This window comes from Oncorhynchus gorbuscha, linkage group LG06 (genome assembly GCF_021184085.1).
Source record: "Oncorhynchus gorbuscha isolate QuinsamMale2020 ecotype Even-year linkage group LG06, OgorEven_v1.0, whole genome shotgun sequence".
Lineage (NCBI taxonomy): Eukaryota > Metazoa > Chordata > Actinopteri > Salmoniformes > Salmonidae > Oncorhynchus > Oncorhynchus gorbuscha.
The window spans coordinates 53,791,449-53,813,558 of NC_060178.1; the positions used below are offsets into that span (position 1 = coordinate 53,791,449).

Here is a 22,110-nt window from a genome sequence, read left to right on the forward strand (position 1 = left end):
GCCATAAGGTCAAAGGAATTGTCCGTAGAGCTCCGATGTCATGTTTTGTCATATATTGTCTTGTCATTATGCTTTCCCTTCTGTTCGTTTCCCCCTGCTGGTCTTATTAGGTTCGTTCCCTTTTTCTATCCCTCTCTCTCCCCCTCCCTCTCTCTCCTCTCTCTATCGTTCCGTTCCTGCTCCCAGCTGTTCCTCATTCTCCTAACTCACTCATTTAGTCTTTTCACACCTGTTCCCTATTTTGTCTTCTGATTAGAGTCCCTATTTCTCCCCTTGTTTTCCACTTCTGTCCTTGTCGGATCCTTGTATGATGTTCGCTGTGCTGTGCTGTGTCTTTGTCTCGCCCTGTCTTGTCTCCTTCAGATGCTGCGTATGAGCAGGTGTCTGAGTCTGCTACGGTCGGTGCCTTCCCGAGGCAACCTACAGTTAATGGTCGAGTCTCCAGTCTGTCCTCGTCACTACGAGTGGATTTAAGTTTTTTATGTTTTGTTTTCTGCTCTGATCCGAGAGAGAGAAAGAAAGAGAGAAAGAGAGATTTAGATAGAGCATACTTAAATTCACACAGGACACCGGATAAAACAGGAGAAGTACTCCAGATATAACAAACTGAACCTAGCCCCCCGACACATAAACTACTGCAGCATAAATACTGGAGGCTGAAACAGGAGGGGTCAGGAGACACTAGGCCCCATCCGATGATACCACCGGACAGGGCCAAACAGGAAGGATATAACCCCACCCACTTTGCCAAAGCATAGCCCCCACATCACTAGAGGGATATCGTCAACCACCAACTTACCATCCTGAGACAAGGCCGAGTATAGCCCACAAAGATCTCCGCCACGGCACAATCAAAGGGGGGGGCGCCAACCCAGACAGGAAGAACATGTCAATGACTCAACCTACTCAAGTGATGCACCCCTCCTAGGGACGGCATGAAAGAGCACCAGTAAGCCAGTGACTCAGCCCCTGTAATAGGGTTAGAGGCAGATAATCCCAGTGGAGAGAGGGGAACCGGTCAGGCACAGACAGCAAGGGCGGTTCGTTGCTCCAGAGTCTTTCCGTTCCCCTTCACACTCCTAGGCCAGACTACACTCAATCATATGACCCACTGTAGAGATGAGTCTTCAGTAAAGACTTAAAGGTTGAGTCTGCGTCTCTCACATGGGTAGGTAGACCATTCCATAAAAATGGAGCTCCATAGGAGAAAGCCCTGCCTCCAGCTGTTTGCTTAGAAATTCTAGGGACAATTAGGGGGCCTGCATCTTGTGACCGTAGTGTACATGCAGGTATGTACGGCAGGACCAAATCAGAAAGATAGGTAGGGACAAGCCCATGTAATGCTTTGTAGGTTAGCAGTAAAACCTTGAAATCAGCCCTTGCCTTAACAGGAAGACAGTGTAGGGAGGCTAGCACTGGAGTAATATGATCAAATCTTTTGGTTCTAGTCAGGAATATAGTAGCCGTATTTAGCACTAACTGAAGTTTATTTAGTGCTTTATCTGGGTAGCCGGAAAGTAAAGCATTGCAGTAGTCTAACCTAGAAGTAACAAAAGCATGGATACATTTTTTCTGCATCATTTTTGGACAGAAAGTTTCTGATTTTTGCAATCTTACATAGATGGAAAAAAACATGTACTTGAAACAGTCTTGATTATGTTCGTCAAAGGAGAGATTAGGGTCCAGAGTAACGCCGAGGACCTTTACAGTTTTATTTGAGACGACTGTACAACCATCATGATTAATTGTCAGATTCAACAGAAGATCTCTTTGTTTCTTGGGACCTAAAACAAGCATCTCTGTTTTGTCCAAGTTTAAAAGTAGAAAGTTTGCAGCCATCCACTTCCTTATGTCTGAAACACAGGCTTCTAGCAAAGGGCAATTTTGGGGCTTCACCATGTTTCACCATGTTTACAGTTGATTTGTCAGAGGACAAACCATTCACAGAGACAAATTAACAAACTGACAACTTTCCGACAGATAAGATCTAAACCAGGCCAGAACCAATCAGGCCTTTATGGTGGAGTGGCCAGACGGAAGCCACTCCTCAGTAAAAGGCACATGACAGCCCACTTGGAGTTTGCCAAAAGGCACCTAAAGGACTCTGACCATGAGAAACAAGATTCTCTGGTCTGATAAGACAGAGATTTAAATATTTGGCATGAATGCCAAGAGTCACATCTGGAGGAAACCTGGCACCATCCCGACAGTGATGCATGGTGGTTGCAGCATCATGCTGTGGGGATGTTTTTCAGTGGTATGGACTGGGAAATTGGTCAGAAGAGACTAGTCAGGATCAAGGGAACGATTAATTGAGTACAGTACAGAGAGATCCTTGATGAAAACCTGCTCCAGAGCACTCAGGACCTCATACTGGGGAGAAGGTTCACCTTCCAACAGGACAACAACCCTAAGCAGACAGCAAAGACAATGCAGGAGTGGCTTCGGGACTAATCTTTGATTGTCCTTGAGTGGCCCAGCCAGAGCCCGGACTTGAACCCGATCAAACATCTCTGGAGAGACCTGAAAATAGCTGTGCATTAAAGCTCCCCGTCCAATCTGACAGAGCTTGAGAGGATCTAGAGAGAAGAATGGGGAGGAACTCCCCAAATACAGGTGTGCCAAGCTTGTAGCATCATACCCAAGAAAACTCAAAGCTGTAATCACTGCTAAAGTGCTTAGGAAAAGTACTGAGTAAAGGGTCTGAATACTTATGTAAATGTAATATTTCCATTTTTTATGTTTAATTCATTTGCAAAATAAAAATAAAAAACTGTTTTTGCTTTGTCATTATGGGGTATTGTGTGTAGATTGGGGAGGGGGGAAAAACTATGTAATCCATTTTAGAATAAAGCTGTAATGTAACAAAATGTGGAAAAAGTGAAGGGGTCTGAATAGTTTCCGTCTGCACTGTACAGTATATAAGAAATTGCATTGAATCATAATTACTCTGTTTGCTGTTATTGTGGTGTCCTGGATCCTTTTTTTGGAGTTGCTTTGGACACAAACACACACACACTGAGCGTCAAAACAGGAAGTTCAATGTCAATGTTGATACGACATTGTTTATTTCAGCCAATTACATAGAAACAAAACAGAATTATATTTAGAAAAAACTGTGGTCGTACGATCTCAGACTTGTTTACATGTGGAAGTATGCAGAGAACCAAAAGGCTGAGCTTGGATTATTTGCCACTAAACATGCACTGACAAAATGTCCTGTTAAGTGGCCTGTTTATAAGCAGTATGGTATGCTTCAGACCCAGATTTCTAACCCAGCATTGTCTAGACAGAGAGGGGGAGAGATGCATGTTAAGAGGGAAAATCCCAAACACAGCTCTCTCTCCGTCTTTTCCACTCTCTCCCTCCATCACTATGCTCCATGGCCGCCCATAGAGGAGGGCTCCCAGCAAACTGGGAACATTCCCAGAACATTACCTAACATGCCTATTAAGGACTTCCGCCGAAGTCAGTTCCTCTCCTTGTTCGGGTGGTGTTCGGCGGTCGACGCCACCGACCTTCTAGCCATCGCTGATCCATTTTTCATTTTCCATTGGTTTTGTCTTGTCTTCCTTCACACCTGGTTCCAATCCCATCAATTACATGTTGTGTATTCAACCCTCTGTTTCCCCTCATGTCCTTGTCGGAGATTGTTTGATTGTATGTTATGTGCAAGTTATGCTTTGGTGTGCGACGGGTTATGTACCCACTTTTATTATTTTGTATATTTGGTTCTTTGTAGTTTTGTGAGCAGTTATTAAACGACTCTGTTTATACCAAGTTCGTTCTCCTCCGCCTGACTTCCCTGCCACCAACACCCACCCATTACAGTTCTATTTAGGATTTTATCTAACACTATGATGATACAGTAGCATCCCAAAAACATTCAATAGAATGTTTTTCATAGCAAAATGTTTTTTTCTTCAGAAAATATTTTAAATTAAATATCCTTGATATTCCTAACGTTCAGTAAAATGTTGTGCACAACATCTGTAACCACAGAACATTCCCCAAACGTTCTCATTAGGTTTCCAGGTAATTTAATGTAATAACACAATGTACCAGTAATAATTTTAGAACATATTGCCGCAACAAAATGTGAATGCAATAGAAATGGTTCTGAGAAAACATTACTGGAACATTCTGCTAATATTGATTGAGATTAAAAACACCCATAACAAGAAGCAGGGAATATTCCCACAGTGCTCTCATGAAGTGATAGTGTGACGTTATGACATGATTGTTCCAATAACGTTCCCTAAACATTCTTCAGAAATCTTGTCTGGATTCCATTAAATTAGTTCTGACATTACTGGAACATCCCACTAACATTAATTGAGATGACATACGAAACACCTACTGTATAACATTGCTGCAACGTTCTGCTAATATTGATGTGTAATGTAACATTATTATATGAAGTTTCCAAACTTTTAAAGAAATGGCATTTCAGTCTTCTTACATCATTATATTTTATTCGAATATTGTCCAAACATAGCTATCTTTTTTAAAGACAGATTTGAACCTGCGATCTGCAGGCTACTTAGTCAGCTTCGCCACCAGGATCCTAATGTTTCTAGTGGATTTCCCTTTGTACTGAAATCCTTAAATCATAACCCAAACTATGGCTATATGTCTTAGTACATATTCACATCTATTTAAACCTCAAGAAATAATAGACAATACTTATTTTTCTACATTTAGTCATCGTCACTTTTGTAAAGACAAAGACCACAACCTGGAAGTCAGAGTAAAGGTGTAAACAGCTTTATATTTGTGTTAGTCCCAGTGGCTCAGTGGATTGATTCCAGGGATAACATTCCAATGCTCCTGGGGTCGGTCAACAAAATATGGTAAAACTATGTTTGTACAATAACATTTCAGATAAATTGTCATGTGATTCCAAATAATTGCCATTTGTGTTTGTGCATAGATTGTTGTACAACTAACTTCCTCAACAGTAAGATAACATATGAACATGAACACATTGACTGGGGACAACTAGATTTTAATCATTCTGGAAACATTCTATAAACATTGAGGGAATGTTTTGTGCTCCCTGATACGAACATTGTAAGCATGTCATCACAACTGGACAGATTTTCGGAACCTATGTAGTGTCATGTACCCACTGTTCCCACATCCTAATGAAATATTCTGGGAAACGTTGAAGTACTCAGAACGGCTGTTCTGTTAACATTCTTGCAACCTCAAAGGGATGTTTTGTGCACCGTGAAACAAATGTCTGACTGTCAGCACAACTGGACAGTTTTAGTGTTATAGGAACAAATATCTTGGCATATCCCCACAATGTTCCCAAAACCTAAATAAATGTTTTAGGAAATTTGAAAGAACATAAAAAAATGTGTTCTGGGAAAGTTCTTGCAACTATTAAAGACCATAAGAACAATATTCTGAGAGCATTCTTGTAACATCAGGTAAATGTTTTTTTTGCACCCTAAAAGAAACATTGTATAATCATCCACACAACTGAACAGTTTTGGTGTTTTGGCGAAAATATATTTTGTGATGTCACCACAATGTTCCCACCAGACTGTTCCCACAACCCAATGAAACATTCTGGGAACCTTTTAAAGAACAGACTACATTTTGTATTGGGAAAGTTCTTACACGTAAGGTGAATGTTTTATACAAACACTATTGTTATGAGAATATTTGCCTCAACCTAGCGAATGTTCTGGGAACTTTTACAGAACTCATTTTGGTTTGCTGGGCTCTGTCTTTAACCTTTGAGCGTGATGCTAATTGTGCTAAGTGGAGTGGCTTAATAGACTGGAAAATAGTCCCATAACTCTCCTATAGAGCCAGCTATGACCTTCTCAGAGACAACAGTCCATGGCCGTTCTCTCTCCTCCACTGGCTTTATGATATTAAACGCCACACCGTTGGGTTCCTCAGAATAATTAAATCAAATAAATTATAGCACCTAGGCAGAACCATCTTGTAGTTTAACCCAATTATAGTGCACTGTAAAGCTAATTATTAAGCGTGATTACAATTTGTTTAATTTGAATAAATGTTCCCATTAGAGGGTTCATCCCAGTCACTGACTCCACCTCCTCCTCCTTCATATCTCTATTCCCACTCTCTGCCCCCCTTTCTCTCTCTCATTCTCTCCATCCATCCCATCACTCCATCCATCCTTCACAATCTGACCTTCACAAAATGGCCTCCTCCTTCACCCCTGGTGGGCAGTAGAGCATGGAACCTCCTACCTCCGGGATGAGTCACATTTGTTTATGTCTGTGGTGTTTATGACTGGGGTGTGTTGTTGAAAATCTAGAACATAGACTGAAAATGAGGAGTGCTGTTGTGCTTTAGTGAGATGTCTGTCTTTCTGTCCCGTGAGATCTCTGTGTCTATAAGCTATTTCTAGTGTTAGCCTTAGATTTTCTGCCAAATATTTTCCTGATTACCCTGATGTAGATGTGGGTCTATATGCTCAAGAGGGTCTTAAGGCCATGGACAGTTGTTTACGAACTCAAACAGTTTATTGAAATGGGAAACTAATATGAAAAGAAGGACCGTATCATATGTCAGGTTAAATTCAGTTCTAAAATTATGTATAAAGCAATGTATATATGAAACATCTCCACAATCATTACATACATTAGTAGCCTATTTACACATTTCAACATTAAAGTTCCAATGCTTTCTGCCTGAGCTAACGTGTTGTTTTGCCAATATGTTTGCAAGGTAATGATATACAGTAGCTAGCATATACAATTTCTAGCATTGTTGAATGCAGAAATTATATACAATTATTTTACACACATCTCTAACACAGATAATCTGGCACCTAGACAAAACCACCTAGATATTAGCACACTAAACAACACACAAAACCACATAGATATTTCATCAATAGAGTCAAGGTGTGAAGCAGATTTTTCTTGTTTATCTCGTTGAGTGCTTTGAAATAATAATGGGTTTGTTTAATTTCTTTTCAATGAACTCTGTCTGAAACCTTGAAGGTTTGTAGCTTGTGCCAAAACTTTGGCTCAGCAGGCTAACACAGTCTATTGGCGCACATCAATGGCCAAAAGGCAGTGCCAAAGATACGATGAGTCTATGTACTGTATCTTGCCAGGTCGCCTACACAAAAATATGTTTTCAAACTCAAAGTTGTTTCCTGGTTAAATAAGACATCTACAGCGGTTTCTCCCGGAATAGGATCTGGGCGTAGACAGTGTCAGAGCTGGAAGGGCTGGAGGCTAGAGGCTCGGGGATGGAGAGAGAAGACGGAGAGGTGGAGCAGGAGGGCGTTTCAGGCCTGGGTCGTACTAGCTCCAACTCTGCATAAGTCAGGCTGTCCTCCTCATAGACGCTCGACTGGAAGAGAGGAGAGGAGTGGAAAAGGAGAGTTAAAGGTTGACATAGTTAAAACCTCTCTCCCTATCATTTGCAGTCATTGAAGGTATTTGTTTATAACAGGATAACATTTAGTATAACAGGAGAACACTGTGTAGTGGAAGAACTGGACAGGGATCTAAGGAGGGGGAATTTTCTGTAGTGGTAGATCATTCGGTATAAAAGGACCTCTATCCCATGTCCTCAGATCCCTTTCTAGTCACACTAATCCAATCAGCAATCTGCGGCGAGCGACTCATTCAGGTCCTTCATTGCCAATCAAATTTAGACCAGGTGAATTACAACCAATTAGAGCAACCCTTTGCTACCGACAGATTGAAAAATAATTGGTGATCCTCTGATTTTTTTGTTGTGGTCAATATTTTTTATGACTGAATAAATAATTGTTTTGGGAAAGCAATAAAATTGACTAGAATTGGCAGGCTCATAACAGGAGGACAGAACAGCAATAATAACAGTAGAGAACACATACAACAGCCCTCTGAGACCAGCTCCCTTAGCTTCTATGCCCAATAACTCAATTGAAAAATATATGAAAATGTGCTTTTAAATGTAAACCTTGTACAATTTGTAAAAAATAGATTAAACTCAGAAAATGATTAATAAAGGAAATGACTCAGAAGGCAGAAATCCTGTAATGTAATAATATAACATTAATGTGTTGTAATGGGCTGAGGGTGTGGGTGAACAATAAGAGGAGCTCTTACCCTAACCGGCCTCCTGGGCTGGCTCTTTAAACGTAGAGGCTTCCTGGGACTCTGTCTCTCTGTAGCTACGGGCACTGGAACAGAATAACATGATTGATTTCTACTAGGTCGAAAACTGTAATAGGTATTCTAAGTTCTTGTTTATCTAGGATTACCTATCTATTCTCATAGAAATACTAGAATGGACATTCCCATTCTGGTCAACGTTCTGTGCTGGTTGCGGACCGGTGGCCAATTTTGACATAGCCATGAATGTATTGTCAAATTGCCATGGTCTAAAGGTGTTTCCCCATTCTAGTCATTATATTTGAATGCTACTGTTGTAAGGTCATTCTTGAGTACATAGATGTATTGTACCTTTATCTACTCTGTGTGGCGGTGTCTCTGGTTCTCTGGGTGTGTCTCTCCTGCATGCTTTGTGTCTCTTCTCCTTCCTGTGGTTTCCAGGAGACAGGCTGGAGGAGCTCACTGAACTGGTCACCGTCTCTCCAGAGCTGGGGTTACACAGGAACAGCAGGGGTTAACATTAGTGGGTGTTTAAGCAGCAACGACCGTCAATCACCCTTATAAGATATAAGTTATTTTAGAAAGACGTAACTTTGGAAGTTGCATAAATTGTATTAATCTATGATCTTCCAAGTTGTGTACAGTATTAATGTGAGCTTTAGCTATTGATCATGGAGATTATGAATTAATGGTAAAGACTTACCAGCTCTCTGGACACTTGACCAGGTAATAACTGGCTGTAGAGAAGAGAAGTCAGAGTTAGGGGCTCACAGGGGGCAGCAGGTAGCCTAGTGGTTAGACCTTTGGACCAGTAACCGAAAGGTTGCTAGATTGAATCCCTGAGCTGACAAGGCAAAAATCTGTCGTTCTGGCCCTGAACAAGGCAGCACTGTTCCTAGGCTGTCATTGAAAAAAAAAGTTCTTAACTGACTTTCCTAATTAAATAAAAGTTACAAAAACAAACAATGATGGTACAGAATTACAGTGAAATACTGTTTCTTTCTTTAAGCCAAGCACACACGGCTACGAAACACAAGTGACGGGAAAGATAAATTGTAACCTTTGAGTGTGTGTTTACCTTTTTTGAGTGTATGACGTGTGTGCAGGTACTGGCAGGTGAGGACCAGCGTGAACAGGAAGATGGAGAGCAGTCCCAAGGAGCAGAGGAGCACTGCACACAGGTACACATCTGGAACACACATACATGTTTTACTATCAAAGTGGGGACACATCTATAACACATCTGGAAGAGTAAGACAGGCACAGGAATGTCATGTTTTGATTTCAGATTGGGTTTGTTTCTGATTAGAAAGAAGTGTAACACTAGTGCTAATGTTGTCAGTACAGGACAAAGATGGGCTGAGTAAAGACATATGAGAAAACTCTACCTCCAAATAGACGCCACACTCCCTCATCGCTCCTGTCCAGTGGGATGTATACTGACATAAAAAGAGAACATTGGATACAGTAAGTGAAAAATCAGTAGATATTGGTAATATAAATGTCAAGTGCTTCATTTTACTCACCTGTGGGCAGAGTTAGCACTTTCGTAGACTTTACAATTAGTTTCAATTGACATCAAGTGCACCTCAAGTGCTAAATCAAGTTCACCTCAAGTATTTGTCATACTACTTTGTGTACTGTATGTATTTGACCCAGATCTGAACATTAGCATTTCATCTAACGTAGTCTAAGAAACTCAATGAAAACAGTAGAGTTGAATGTTTGCTGAAGACAGAGGAAAACTGAAATATGTATGTTAGTGAAATGGTACATTCTTTGTGTGTATTCACCCATGGCAGCAGACATACTCCCTCAGTGGTTCACAGAAATACACTGAAATACACCCAGGCCCAGACCGCCATCAGACTGAGGCAGAGAGAGATGACTGCAGGACATGCCAAACCCACACAACCCCACAAACAGGGCTGGCTGGAGAGTGAGGGGGTTCCCCCATCTACAAGTCTACTGAGTTGTGCGGCCGTGCACAGTATGAATGTGTGTGGATATGAGTGTGCCAGATAAGGCTTTCAGTATGAGCCAAGGGCATTTAGGAGAACAGAGGAGAGGCGTGAGATTGAGGAGAGATGGAGGACAGACAAAGGAGAGGAGAGATGAGAGGGGTTCTACATACTTAGCCTCTGAACCTGTAAATGAGATTTTAATATGCCTCTTTAAAACAGGGAGTGATACAACATTAATACTGACTCACTTCAGTTAACCTGAGATGGCTTTCATTTTCTTACCACCCATATAGCATATCTACTCCAGGTACATTGAGATAATGCTGTCATGTTTACATTTTTACCTATATATTGACATTTACATTATCTCAGTAATAGTTAGTGATATACTGTAGAGATAGAGCGCATACAGCTGGCTGTATTTGTCTGAACAGAGGCTAACCTTGCTGATAACTGAAGTGATGCGGAGGGCTGGAGTTCCAAGAAAGATGAGGTATAGGCTTGTTAGTGAGGGGCTCACACACACACAGACACACACACAGTACTAAATATTTATGTTTGAACATCTTGAAGAACGATCTGGCCTTAATGGTCATGTACTCTTATAATTTCCACCCAGCATAGCCAGAAGAGGACTGACCACCCCTCAGAGCCAGATATTTGGACACAGCCATGGTTTCATCTGTTTCTACTAGTCCTATAGCTTCTACATCAGACAGATGTACATTGAGAATATAAAAGCATTTCTGAGGCCAGATGTTCAACCTTATATACTGTTTGCTTTTTTTCTTTCTTTTCTCTCCAAAACTCTTGAACGTGCCGTCCTTGGCCAGCTCTCCCGCTATCTATCTAATAATATTATTATTATTATTATTATATTATCTCTCTCTGAATGACCTTCTTGATCCAAATCAGTCAGGTTTCAAGACTAGTCATTAAACTGAGACTGCTCTCCTCTGTATCACGGAGGCGCTCCGCACTGCTAAAGCTAACTCTCTCTCTCCTCTGCTCTCATCCTTCTAGATCTATCGGCTGCCTTCGATACTGTGAACCATCAGATCCTCCTCTCCACCCTCTCCGAGTTGGGCATCTCCGGCGCGGCCCACGCCTGGATTGCGTCCTACCTGACAGGTCGCTCCTACCAGGTGGCGTGGCGAGAATCTGTCTCCTCACCACGCGCTCTCACCACTGGTGTCCCCCAGGGCTCTGTTCTAGGCCCTCTCCTATTCTCGCTATACACCAAGTCACTTGGCTCTGTCATAACCTCACATGGTCTCTCCTATCATTGCTATGCAGACGACACACAACTAATCTTCTCCTTTCCCCCATCTGATGACCAGGTGGCGAATCGCATCTCTGCATGTCTGGCAGACATATCAGTGTGGATGACGGATCACCACCTCAAGCTGAACCTCGGCAAGACGGAGCTGCTCTTCCTCCCGGGGAAGGACTGCCCGTTCCATGATCTCGCCATCACGGTTGACAACTCCATTGTGTCCTCCTCCCAGAGCGCTAAGAACCTTGGTGTGATCCTGGACAACACCCTGTCGTTCTCAACCAATATCAAGGCGGTGGCCCGTTCCTGTAGGTTCATGCTCTACAACATCCGCAGAGTACGACCCTGCCTCACGCAGGAAGCGGCACAGGTCCTAATCCAGGCACTTGTCATCACCAGTCTGGATTACTGCAACTCGCTGTTGGCTGGGCTCCCTGCCTGTGCCATTAAACCCCTTCAACTCATCCAGAACGCCGCAGCCCGTCTGGTGTTCAACCTTCCCAAGTTCTCTCACGTCACCCCGCTCCTCCGTTCTCTCCACTGGCTTCCAGTTGAAGCTCACATCCGCTACAAGACCATGGTGCTTGCCTACGGAGCTGTGAGGGGAACGGCACCTCAGTACCTCCAGGCTCTGATCAGGCCCTACACCCAAACAAGGGCACTGCGTTCATCCACCTCTGGCCTGCTCGCCTCCCTACCACTGAGGAAGTACAGCTCCCGCTCAGCCCAGTCAAAGCTGTTCGCTGCTCTGGCCCCCCAATGGTGGAACAAACTCCCTCACGACGCCAGGACAGCGGAGTCAATCACCACCTTCCGGAGACACCTGAAACCCCACCTCTTTAAGGAATACCTAGGATAGGATAAGTATTCCCCCCTTTAAGATTTAGATGCACTATTGTAAAGTGACTGTTCCACTGGATGTCATAAGGTGAATGCACCAATTTGTAAGTCGCTCTGGATAAGAGCGTCTGCTAAATGACTTAAATGTAAATGTAATGTTTGCTGTAGTCAAAAGGCAGTTGAGCGATTGTATGTTTATTTATTTTACCGTTATTTAACTAGGCAAGTCAGTTAAGAACAAATTCTTATTTTCAATGACAGCATAGGAACAGTGGGTTAACTGCCTGTTCAGGGGCAGAACGACAGATTTGTACCTTGTCAGCTTGGGGATTTGAACTTGCAACCTTTTGGTTACAAGTCCACCACTCTAACCACTAGGCTACCCTTCTGCCCCAATGTATGTAACAGTACTTATGATGTCATATAAACATACTGTATGAAAGATTATGTTCATGTCTATGAACAGCACTGACTGTTCTCCTCAACGTAGTTGAAAAGAGCAGAAGTCAGCATTTGGCTGCAGACAGTGGTCTTGGGGTGAGTGTGTGGGCGAGAGTTGGCCATCTCTCTGCTTGATACAGCATCTCTACTTTGACTGGTTTGGGTTAGGGTTAAGTGTGTGGGCGAGAGTTGGCTATCTGGTATAGCATATTTGTTCTGAGGTGAGTAAGTGGGCTGTCTCAGCAGGGTGTAGTCTTTGTTTTCTGACTGAAAGGGACAGAGTTGAACAAGCAACTACACTTCATGTCTCGCCTCTCTTCCCCCCCCCCTCTCTCTCTATCTTCCTTCAGACTGTCTTACGTGTGTTTTTGTGCAGTAATTCATTTCTGAGATTTCAAAGGTTTATACAAAGTTGCCAATGTATTTGCAATTGATATTAACAAGCGACATGTAAAAATATGCTTTAAATGAAAACAGAAATGACCGCATTAAAAAAGAAGCAGTAGACTATTATAATCAATTTAGTTATATTTTGCTATTAGTAGGCTACTGTCTGTATTTGCCTCAATATATTTTAAGATGTGTAACCTAACATGTGTGCAACGATGTGCCAAATCTGTGATTTTGTGCATTTTCATAGGGTAAGCATTATAATAAGGCGCCTCAATATTTGCAGCCGTAGGTAGTAATATCTCTGTAGGAGCTGATCCGTTGTCAGTATTGTGTAATAATGTTGTGTTGAGAAACCGGAGTCGTATTCATTGAGCATTAAACAGAGAAAAACAACCTTACTGAAACAGGGAGGGACTACCTAAAGTTGTCCTCCAATAAGAATAGTTTTCCATTGCAAAATAGTTGTATTAGTCGTACAGGATGCACATGGTATACACTGTCCAGCTAAATGCTTACTTGCAGGTTCCTACTCAACAATGCAACAGCAATTAGAAAAAATTAAATATAAGAATAAGAACATAAAGTAAATGGCTCAGTAAAATAGAATAAACATTAATTTTAGCATAAGTATAATACAGGAAGGCAGAAGTTATAGTCCAATATTTACACATGTTTTGGGGACGGGGGGATTAGGGGACAAGTGTTTCAATTTTGCAGTATTTAGCAATAATAATAATAATAATAATGTTTGCCGTAATGAATATAACCCCAGTCTAAATGAGTTTTCCTGCCGATCCTGGACCCAAGTACAAAAACAAGCTAGTTAGCTGATGTCTGGTATAATTTATTTGCTAAAGACAAGTGAAAGCTAAATTATAGACTTTTTGAACTGATGGAAATCCAGGAATTCCCTGTAATTCACAAGGAAACACTGAATGGATGGAAGAAATGAGCCTGTCTCTCTGTGAGTCAAGCTAACCCCAGTATGCTTCTGTCATGATGTTGGCCTGGTAGGTTTATGACAGTCATAAATACCTCTTCCCCCCTTTTTCCTCTCTACCCTACTGAGGTTACATTTGCAAAACCCTTGGTTAGCATAGAGATTCTGGGAACGTCAGAATGTGGGGGGAAATTAACTATATTCGGGTAATCCGAACAATTGAACATATGCGGTGGTACTTAATGAATATGATGTCAGTTCTGTTGTCATCAATGACAATGATAAGATGACATAAACTCTACAGTGGAAAGTCTACACATCAGAGTTATCAGATTCACATGGAATTGTGGTTCAATTTAAATGTTTGAATATGAAATTATTTGTCATGGGATGAAATGTGATTTTAGCTTCTAAAATGTGAGATGTGGGTTTTCATAAGATATTGCTGCTCACTCAGTGGCCCGCCCATGTGAAGCGACAGAGGTATTCTATGACACACACCCCTTTTCTCCCTTCCTATATAAAGCCTTGACGACAACATAACTTCCTGTTCCGAGGACACGGGGGTGACTGTCCTATGTCAGAATGGTTCAGATAATAACTACAGAACAAAGCTAACTTCAGCATGAGCTTTGGTTGCGAATGTTATGAATTTTTGAACTCTTATTCACTACAGAAGTGATACCTCCTAGCTGTTAAGTTAGCGACCGCAGCTGCAAACGCAGGTTAGGAAGGAACAGACAGAGTATCCCGTCTGTCACACGATGACGTTACTACAACGTATCCAATTGACAACCAGAGACATTCTTCAAAGGACAGAGGACTCGGTTTGGCAACACGGCCTTCCTTCTACCACCAACCTACTGAAGCGCAGCTCAGAGTAAATATTTATTGCATTTTCCTTTTCCAAATGGGCGGTAAATTTAGAATGCAAATTTAGAATGCATGTGCTACTGTATTTACGATAGCACATCTTTTTTTTCTTTGTTCCTCAGTCTCCCGCTCTTTCACTCCAACCCAGCCCCTTTTCCTTTGTGTAACAAGTTGTCATCTGTTCCGCACGCTAGGGACGTTTTCCTTTATGACGTAATTTGTAATCAAGTTATGATTAATTGTGGGTATGTGAATTCTGTGTGATCAGTTAAGTTTTTAGTAAATAAATATTTAAACCCAATTTTGTATTGCTGATTCAAATTGTTAGCCAGGGTTCTTGCAGATATCCAAGAATTTACAACTTTCAGATGAGACTGAAATAAGATGAAGATTAATGTTGACTGCTATGGATGTAAAATATTACTAGGTCTTTAAGAGTTTATTCGGAAGATAACAGCTCTATAAATATTATTTCATGGTGCCCGACTCTCTAGTTAATTCCATTTACATGATTAGCTCAATCAGGTGATATTAATTACGGAGAAATTGTTTTATAGAATAGCATGTCATATCACATAATCTGGCATAGCCAAAGACACGACACTTCTATGTAAAAACAATGAGTTCACATTGTGTGTGTGTGTGTGTGTGTGTGTGTGTGTGTGTGTGTGTGTGTGTGTGTGTGTGTGTGTGTGTGTGTGTGTGTGTGTGTGTGTGTGTGTGTGTGTGTGTGTGTGTGTGTGTGTGTGTGTGTGTGTGTGTGTGTGTGTGTGTGTGTGTGTGTGTGTGTGGCGTCGGTGTGGAGATTTATATATATACTGTATATAGAAAACACAAAAAATGTGTTGTGCAAATATAAAATGCAACTTGTAAATAAATAGCACAGTCTGTAAATATTCCCATATCGTTTTACAAACATATGTCATGATCCAAAAGCAAATGAGTCAACAAATGATGATTTGCAAATAAATGCAAGATATTTTTTGGATTAACACGGCACCCTTTACAAACATACTATGTTTGCTACTTTGCGAACACAACAGTTGTCAAATATGTTTTCGTGAATGTGACAACATTTGTGACTCAACAGATTACTTTTGTGGTTTGCATTTATGTATTTGTGACTTGCATTACATTTGTCACTGCCCTCCCATATTTATGTTTTGGCTCACATATTTCTGAGTTGCTGTACAGATCAAAAACACGGCATGCATATTAGGACTTCCTCAGTTCTCATCATTCCTTTAATAAGGCAAAAAAATGAAAATAATAATAAGGCAAAAAAAGAATAATAACAATATATGGAATATTTTGTTTTAGGTGTAAGTATAAGATGTTTGTTACATTTGACATTGTCCATGATTTTTACTTACTATTCAGTCACACAGGGTCTTTCTTAAAATGTATACTACCACACAAAGTGGAGCATGGGAGGCTCAGAGTATGAGTCCAAATCAAAGTCTGCAAAACGGAGCACGGAGGTCACTTCTCGAATGTGTACTTATTTTGAAGCATGCAGCGATGCAAGCTTCCATGGAAAGTATGCAAAGAAATGACGCAACCACCAGAAGAGGCATGACTTGATGTACTGTAGTTCTCCACCTGGAAGAAGGCATTTTCTGTCAACCCATCTTTGGACACTACAATGTCACACATGCTATGAGATCCTCTTGTGTGCAGTAGTGTAGTTGGTGATATACACAGGTACACGCCGTATACCCACTTTTTTTCAGTGCTTATATTCACTTCCCACTTATGCGTATCAAAGTAGTTTATGCTATATCAATTATGTAGTACAATATAAAATCATGCACAAACTAGTCTAAACAATTGCAAAGTACGTGAAATAATCTCAGCAAAAAAAGAAACGTCCCCTTTTCAGGACCCTGTCTTTCAAAGATAATTTGTAAAAATACAAATAACTTCACAGATCTTCATTGTAAAGGGTTTAAACAATGTTTCCTTTGCTTGTACAATGAACCATAAACAATTTAATGAACATGCACCTGTGGAACGGTCTTTAAGACACTAACAGCTTACAGACGGTAGGCAATTAAGGTCAAAGTTATGAAAACGTAGGACACTAAAAAGGCCTTTCTACTAACTCTGAAAAACACCAAAAGAAAGATGCCCAGGGTCCCTACTTATCTGTGTGAATGTGCCTTAGGCATGCTGCAAGGAGGCATGAGGACTGCAGATGTGGCCAGTGCAATAAATTGCAATGTCCGCACTGTGAGACGCCTAAGACAGCGCTACAGAGAAACAGGACAGACAGCTGATTGTCCTCGCAGTGGCAGACCACGTGTATCAACACCTGCAGAGGATCGGTATTTCCGAACATCACACCAGCGCGGCAGGTACAGAATGGCAACAACTACCCGATTTACACCAGGAACGCACAATCCCTCCATCAGTGCTCAGACTGTCCGCAATAGGCTGAGAGAGGATGGACTGAGGGCTTGTAGGCCTGTTGTAAGGCAGGTCCTCACCAGACATCATCGGCAGCAACATCGCCTATGGGCACAAACCCACCGTCGCTGGACCAGACAGGACTGGCAAAAAGTGCTCTTCACTGACAAGTCACGGTTTTGTCTCACAAGGGGTGATGGTCGGATTCACGTTTATCTTTGAAGGAATGAGTATTACACTGAGGGCTGTGCTCTGGAGCGGGATCGATTTGGAGGTGAAGGGTCCTTCATGGTCTGGGGCAGTGTGTCACAGCATCATTGGACTGAGCTTGTTGTCATTGCAGGCGATCAACGCTGTGTGTTACAGGGAAGACATCCTCCTCCCTCATTTGGTACCCTTCCTGCAGGCTCATCCTGACATGACCATCCAGCATGACAATGCCACCAGCCATACTGCTCGTTCTGTGCGTGATTTCCTGCAAGACAGGAATGTCAGTGTTCTGCCATGGCCAGCAAAGAGCCCGGATCTCAATCCCCTTGAGCACGTCTAGGACCTGTTGGATCGGAGGGTGTGGGCTAGGGCCATTCCACCAGAAATGTTTGGGAACTTGCAGGTGCCTTGGTGGAAGAGTGGGGTAACATCTCACAGCAAGAATGGGCAAATCTGGTGCAGTCCATCAGGAGGAGATGCACTGCAGTACTTAATGCAGCTGGTGGCCACACCAGATACTGACTGGTACTTTTGGTTTTGATCCCCCTTTGTTCAGGGACACATTATTACATTTCTGTTAGTCACATGTCTGTGGAACTTGTTCAGTTTATGTCTCATTTGTTGAATCTTGTTATGTTCATACAAATATTTACACATGTTAAGTTTGCTGTAAATAAACGCAGTTGACAGTGAGAGGACATTTATTTTTTTGCTGAGTTAATATTTAAATGCGGGCCGCACACATAACCTAGTTTCAGCTGAATAACATCATGTGTCATGCAGCAAAAGTTCGCAGTTGCAGGTTGTTGCATAGAGCAACTCAGAGAAAAATAACAGTAGCCGGTGGGGTAGGTAGGGAACTTATGATATTGACCAGTAAATACAAACTAACTAACGCAACAATGGGTACGCAAACAGGTATTGACGTTTTTTAAAAATAGGTAGATCAACCTTTTTACTACAGATAGATTGTATCTTCCATCAATGTAATTGTCTGCATAATTTCCAATTCCTCATATATACAGTGGGGCAAAAAAGTATTTAGTCAGCCCCCAATTGTGCAAGTTCTCCCACTTAAAAAGATGAGAGAGGCCTGTAATTTTCATCATAGGTACACTTCAACTATGACACACAAAATGAGAAAAGAAATCCAGAATATCACATTGTAGGATTTTTTATGAATTTATTTGCAAATTATGGTGGAAAATAAAGCTATTTGCTATTTCTTTTTGACCATTTTTATTTGTAACAATCACAGTAAGGTACTCAATTGTTATCCAGAAATTATATGATATTGAGGTAAAAATGGCTGCATTGGGCCTTTAAAGGTGCTTAAAGTTTATTCAACTTAAGAGACAAGTAGGAGAAAATGCCCATCGTTCCTCTTAAGACTTAGCCGCACCCCACACATGTAAACACACGAGTCAGCATGGTATTGTCTTCCAGAAAGTATTATCTGGCAGCAATTAAAACTGTGAGTCTTTCTGAGTAAGTCTCTAAGAGCTTTCCACACCTGGATTCTGCAACATTTGCCCATTATTCTTTTCAAAATGTGTCAAACTCCGTCATATTGGTGTTTGATCATTGCTAGTCATTGCTAGTCAACCATATAGAATTTCAAGCCTTTTGTTCAAGCAGATTTCAATCAAAACTATAACTTGGACACTCATGAACATTCACTGTCTTCAGTGTATATTTTGCCTTGTGTTTTAGGTAATTTTTCTGCTGAAAGGTGAAATCATATCCCAGTGTTTGGTGGAAAGTTTTCCTCTAGGAAGTCCATTCCGTTAATTTTTCATCCTGAAAAACTGCCCAGTCCTTAACTCTATTACATTTATTTTTTATTCTTAAAAACTACCCAGTCATAAATGATTACAAGCATACCCATAACATGATGCAGCCATCCCTATGCTTGAAAATGTGGAGTGTGTTGTATTGGATTTGACACAAACATAATTCTTTTTATTCAGACATTAGTACTGTAGTGCCTTGTTGCAATTTTAAAAAATTCTGTACAGGCTTCCTTCTTTTCATTCTGTCAATTAGGTTAGTATTGTGGAGTAACTACAATGTTGTTGATCCATCCTCAGTTTTCTCCTATCACAGCCATTAAACTATTTAAATCACCATTGGGCTCACGGTGAAACCCCTGAGCGGTTTCCTTCCTTACCTACCGGCAACTGAGTTAGGAAGGACGCCTGTATCTTTGTAGTGACATGGATGTATTGATACATCATTCAAAGTGTAATTAATAACTTCACCATGCTCAAAGGGAAATTCAATGTCTGTTTTTTAAATGTTTACCCATCTACCAACAGGTGCCCTTCTTTGTGAGGCATTGGAAAACCTCCCTGGTCTTTGTGGTTGAATCTGTGTTTGAAATGCACTGCTTGGCTGAGGGACCTTACAGATAATTCTATGTGTGGGGTACAGAGATGAGATAGTCATTCAAAATAGTAGTCACTCATGTTAAACACTATTATTCCACACAAAGTGAGTCCATTAAACTTTTTATGTAACTTGTTAAGCAAATTTTTACTCCTGAACTTATTTAGGCTTGCCATAACAAAGGGGTGAATACTTATTGAGTCAAGTCATTTCAGTATTTCACTTTTAATTAATTGTAAAACAAATACAAAATAAATCCCCCAAAATGTCACTTTGACATTATGGAGTATTTACTGTGTCTAGGCCAGTGACAATTTAATACATTTTAAATTCAGTCTGTAAAACAAGAAAATGTGGAGAAAGTCAACAGGTGTGAATACTTTCTGCAGGCACTGTACTGTATATACTGACTAAGGAAGCCTGTGACATGACAGACCAATCAGGTGTCATGTTTTGTCTTATATTGTCTTGTCATTATGCTTTCCCTTCTGTTCGTTTCCCCCTGCTGGTCTTATTAGGTTCGTTCCCTTTTTCTATCCCTCTCTCTCCCCCTCCCTCTCTCTCCTCTCTCTATCGTTCCGTTCCTGCTCCCAGCTGTTCCTCATTCTCCTACTCACTCATTTAGTCTTTTCACACCTGTCCCCTATCTTGTCCTCTGATTAGAGTCCCTTTTTCTCCCCTTGTTTTCCGTTTCTGTCCTGTCGGATCCTTGTATGATGTTCGCTGTGCTGTGTCATTGTCTCGCCCTGTCGTGTCTTGTCTCCTTCAGATGCTGCGTGTAGCAGGTGTCTTAGTCTGCTATGGTCGGTGCCTTCCCGAGGCAACCTGCAGTCAATGGTCGAGTCTCCAGTCTGTCCTCGTCACTACGAGTGGATTTAAGTTTTTTCATGTTTTGTTTTCGTCTTGAGTTTTACTGGAATAAAGACTCTGTTTTCGCTAAATCGCTTTTGGGTCCTCATTCACCTGCATAACAGAAGGATCCGACCAAGAATGGACCCAGCGACTACGGATTCTCGTAACACTGCCGTCGAGATCCAGGGAGCTATGCTCGGCAGACACGAGCAGGAATTGTCTGCTGCTCGTCATGCCGTTGAGACCCTGGCCGCTCAGGTTTCCGACCTCTCTGGACAGTTCCAGAGTCTTCGTCTCCGGAACCTAGGGTTAATAACCCACCTTGTTACTCCGGGCAGCCCACTGAGTGCCGCTCCTTTCTCACCCAGTGTGATATTGTGTTCTCTCTCCAACCCAACACATACTCAAGAGAGAGAGCTCGGGTTGCTTATGTCATATCACTCCTTACTGGCCGGGCTCGAGAGTGGGGCACAGCTATCTGGGAGGCAAGGGCTGATTGTTCTAACAATTACCTGAACTTTAAAGAGGAGATGATACGGGTTTTTGATCGTTCAGTTTTTGGTAGGGAGGCTTCTAGGGCCCTGGCTTCCCTATGTCAAGGTGATCGATCCATAACGGATTACTCTATAGAGTTTCGCACTCTTGCTGCCTCTAGTGACTGGAACGAGCCGGCGCTGCACGCTCGTTTTCTGGAGGGACTCCACACAGAGGTTAAGGATGAGATTCTCTCCCGGGAGGTTCCTTCCAGTGTGGACTCTTTGATTGCACTCGCCATCCGCATAGAACGACGGGTAGATCTTCGTCACCGAGCTCGTGGAAGAGAGCTCGCGTTAACGGTGTTCCCCTCTCCGCATCGCAACCATCTCCTCCCTCCGGCTCAGAGACTGAGCCCATGCAGCTGGGAGGTATTCGCATCTCGACTAAGGAGAGGGAACGGAGGATCACCAACCGCCTGTGCCTCTATTGCGGTTTTTCTGGACATTTTGTCAATTCATGTCCAGTAAAAGGCCAGAGCTCATCAGTAAGTGGAGGGCTACTGGTGAGCGCTACTACTCAGGTCTCTCCATCAAGATCCTGTACTACTATGTCGGTCCATCTACGCTGGACCGGTTCGGCTGCTTCATGCAGTGCCTTGATAGACTCTGGGGCTGAGGGTTGTTTTATGGACGAAGCATGGGCTCGGAAACATGACATTCCTCTCAGAGAGTTAGGGAAGCCCACGCCCATGTTCGCCTTAGATGGTAGTCATCTCCCCAGTATCAGATATGAGACACTACCTTTAACCCTCACAGTATCTGGTAACCACAGTGAGACTATTTCCTTTTTGATTTTTCGTTCACCTTTTACACCTGTTGTTTTGGGTCATCCCTGGCTAGTATGTCATAATCCTTCTATTAATTGGTCTAGTAATTCTATCCT

At 41.9% G+C, this 22,110-nt stretch overlaps 2 protein-coding genes across 3 annotated transcripts in view; one reads left to right on the forward strand and one right to left on the reverse strand.

Moving 5' to 3' along the window:
* Positions 1-9,268, forward strand: part of wdfy4 (WDFY family member 4) — a 250,546-nt gene extending 241,278 nt beyond the window's left edge. Inside the window, exon 66 of the mRNA XM_046353518.1 lies at positions 9,212-9,268. Within this exon, the coding sequence (XP_046209474.1) occupies positions 9,212-9,225 (14 nt within the window). The 3' untranslated portion in view covers positions 9,226-9,268. The remainder of the gene's footprint in view (positions 1-9,211) is intronic.
* Positions 4,531-22,110, reverse strand: part of LOC124038083 (V-set and transmembrane domain-containing protein 4-like) — a 38,138-nt gene continuing 20,558 nt past the window's right edge. The window contains exons 3-8 of one of the 2 annotated variants that reach the window (XM_046353522.1): positions 9,494-9,544; positions 9,184-9,294; positions 8,809-8,842; positions 8,457-8,593; positions 8,100-8,173; positions 4,531-7,353 (exon numbers count right to left, since the gene is read on the reverse strand). In XM_046353522.1, coding sequence (XP_046209478.1) covers positions 7,171-7,353; positions 8,100-8,173; positions 8,457-8,593; positions 8,809-8,842; positions 9,184-9,294; positions 9,494-9,544 — 590 coding nt within the window. In that variant the 3' untranslated portion in view covers positions 4,531-7,170. The remainder of the gene's footprint in view (positions 7,354-8,099; positions 8,174-8,456; positions 8,594-8,808; positions 8,843-9,183; positions 9,295-9,493; positions 9,545-22,110) is intronic. The other variant, XM_046353521.1, reaches the window with a different exon arrangement.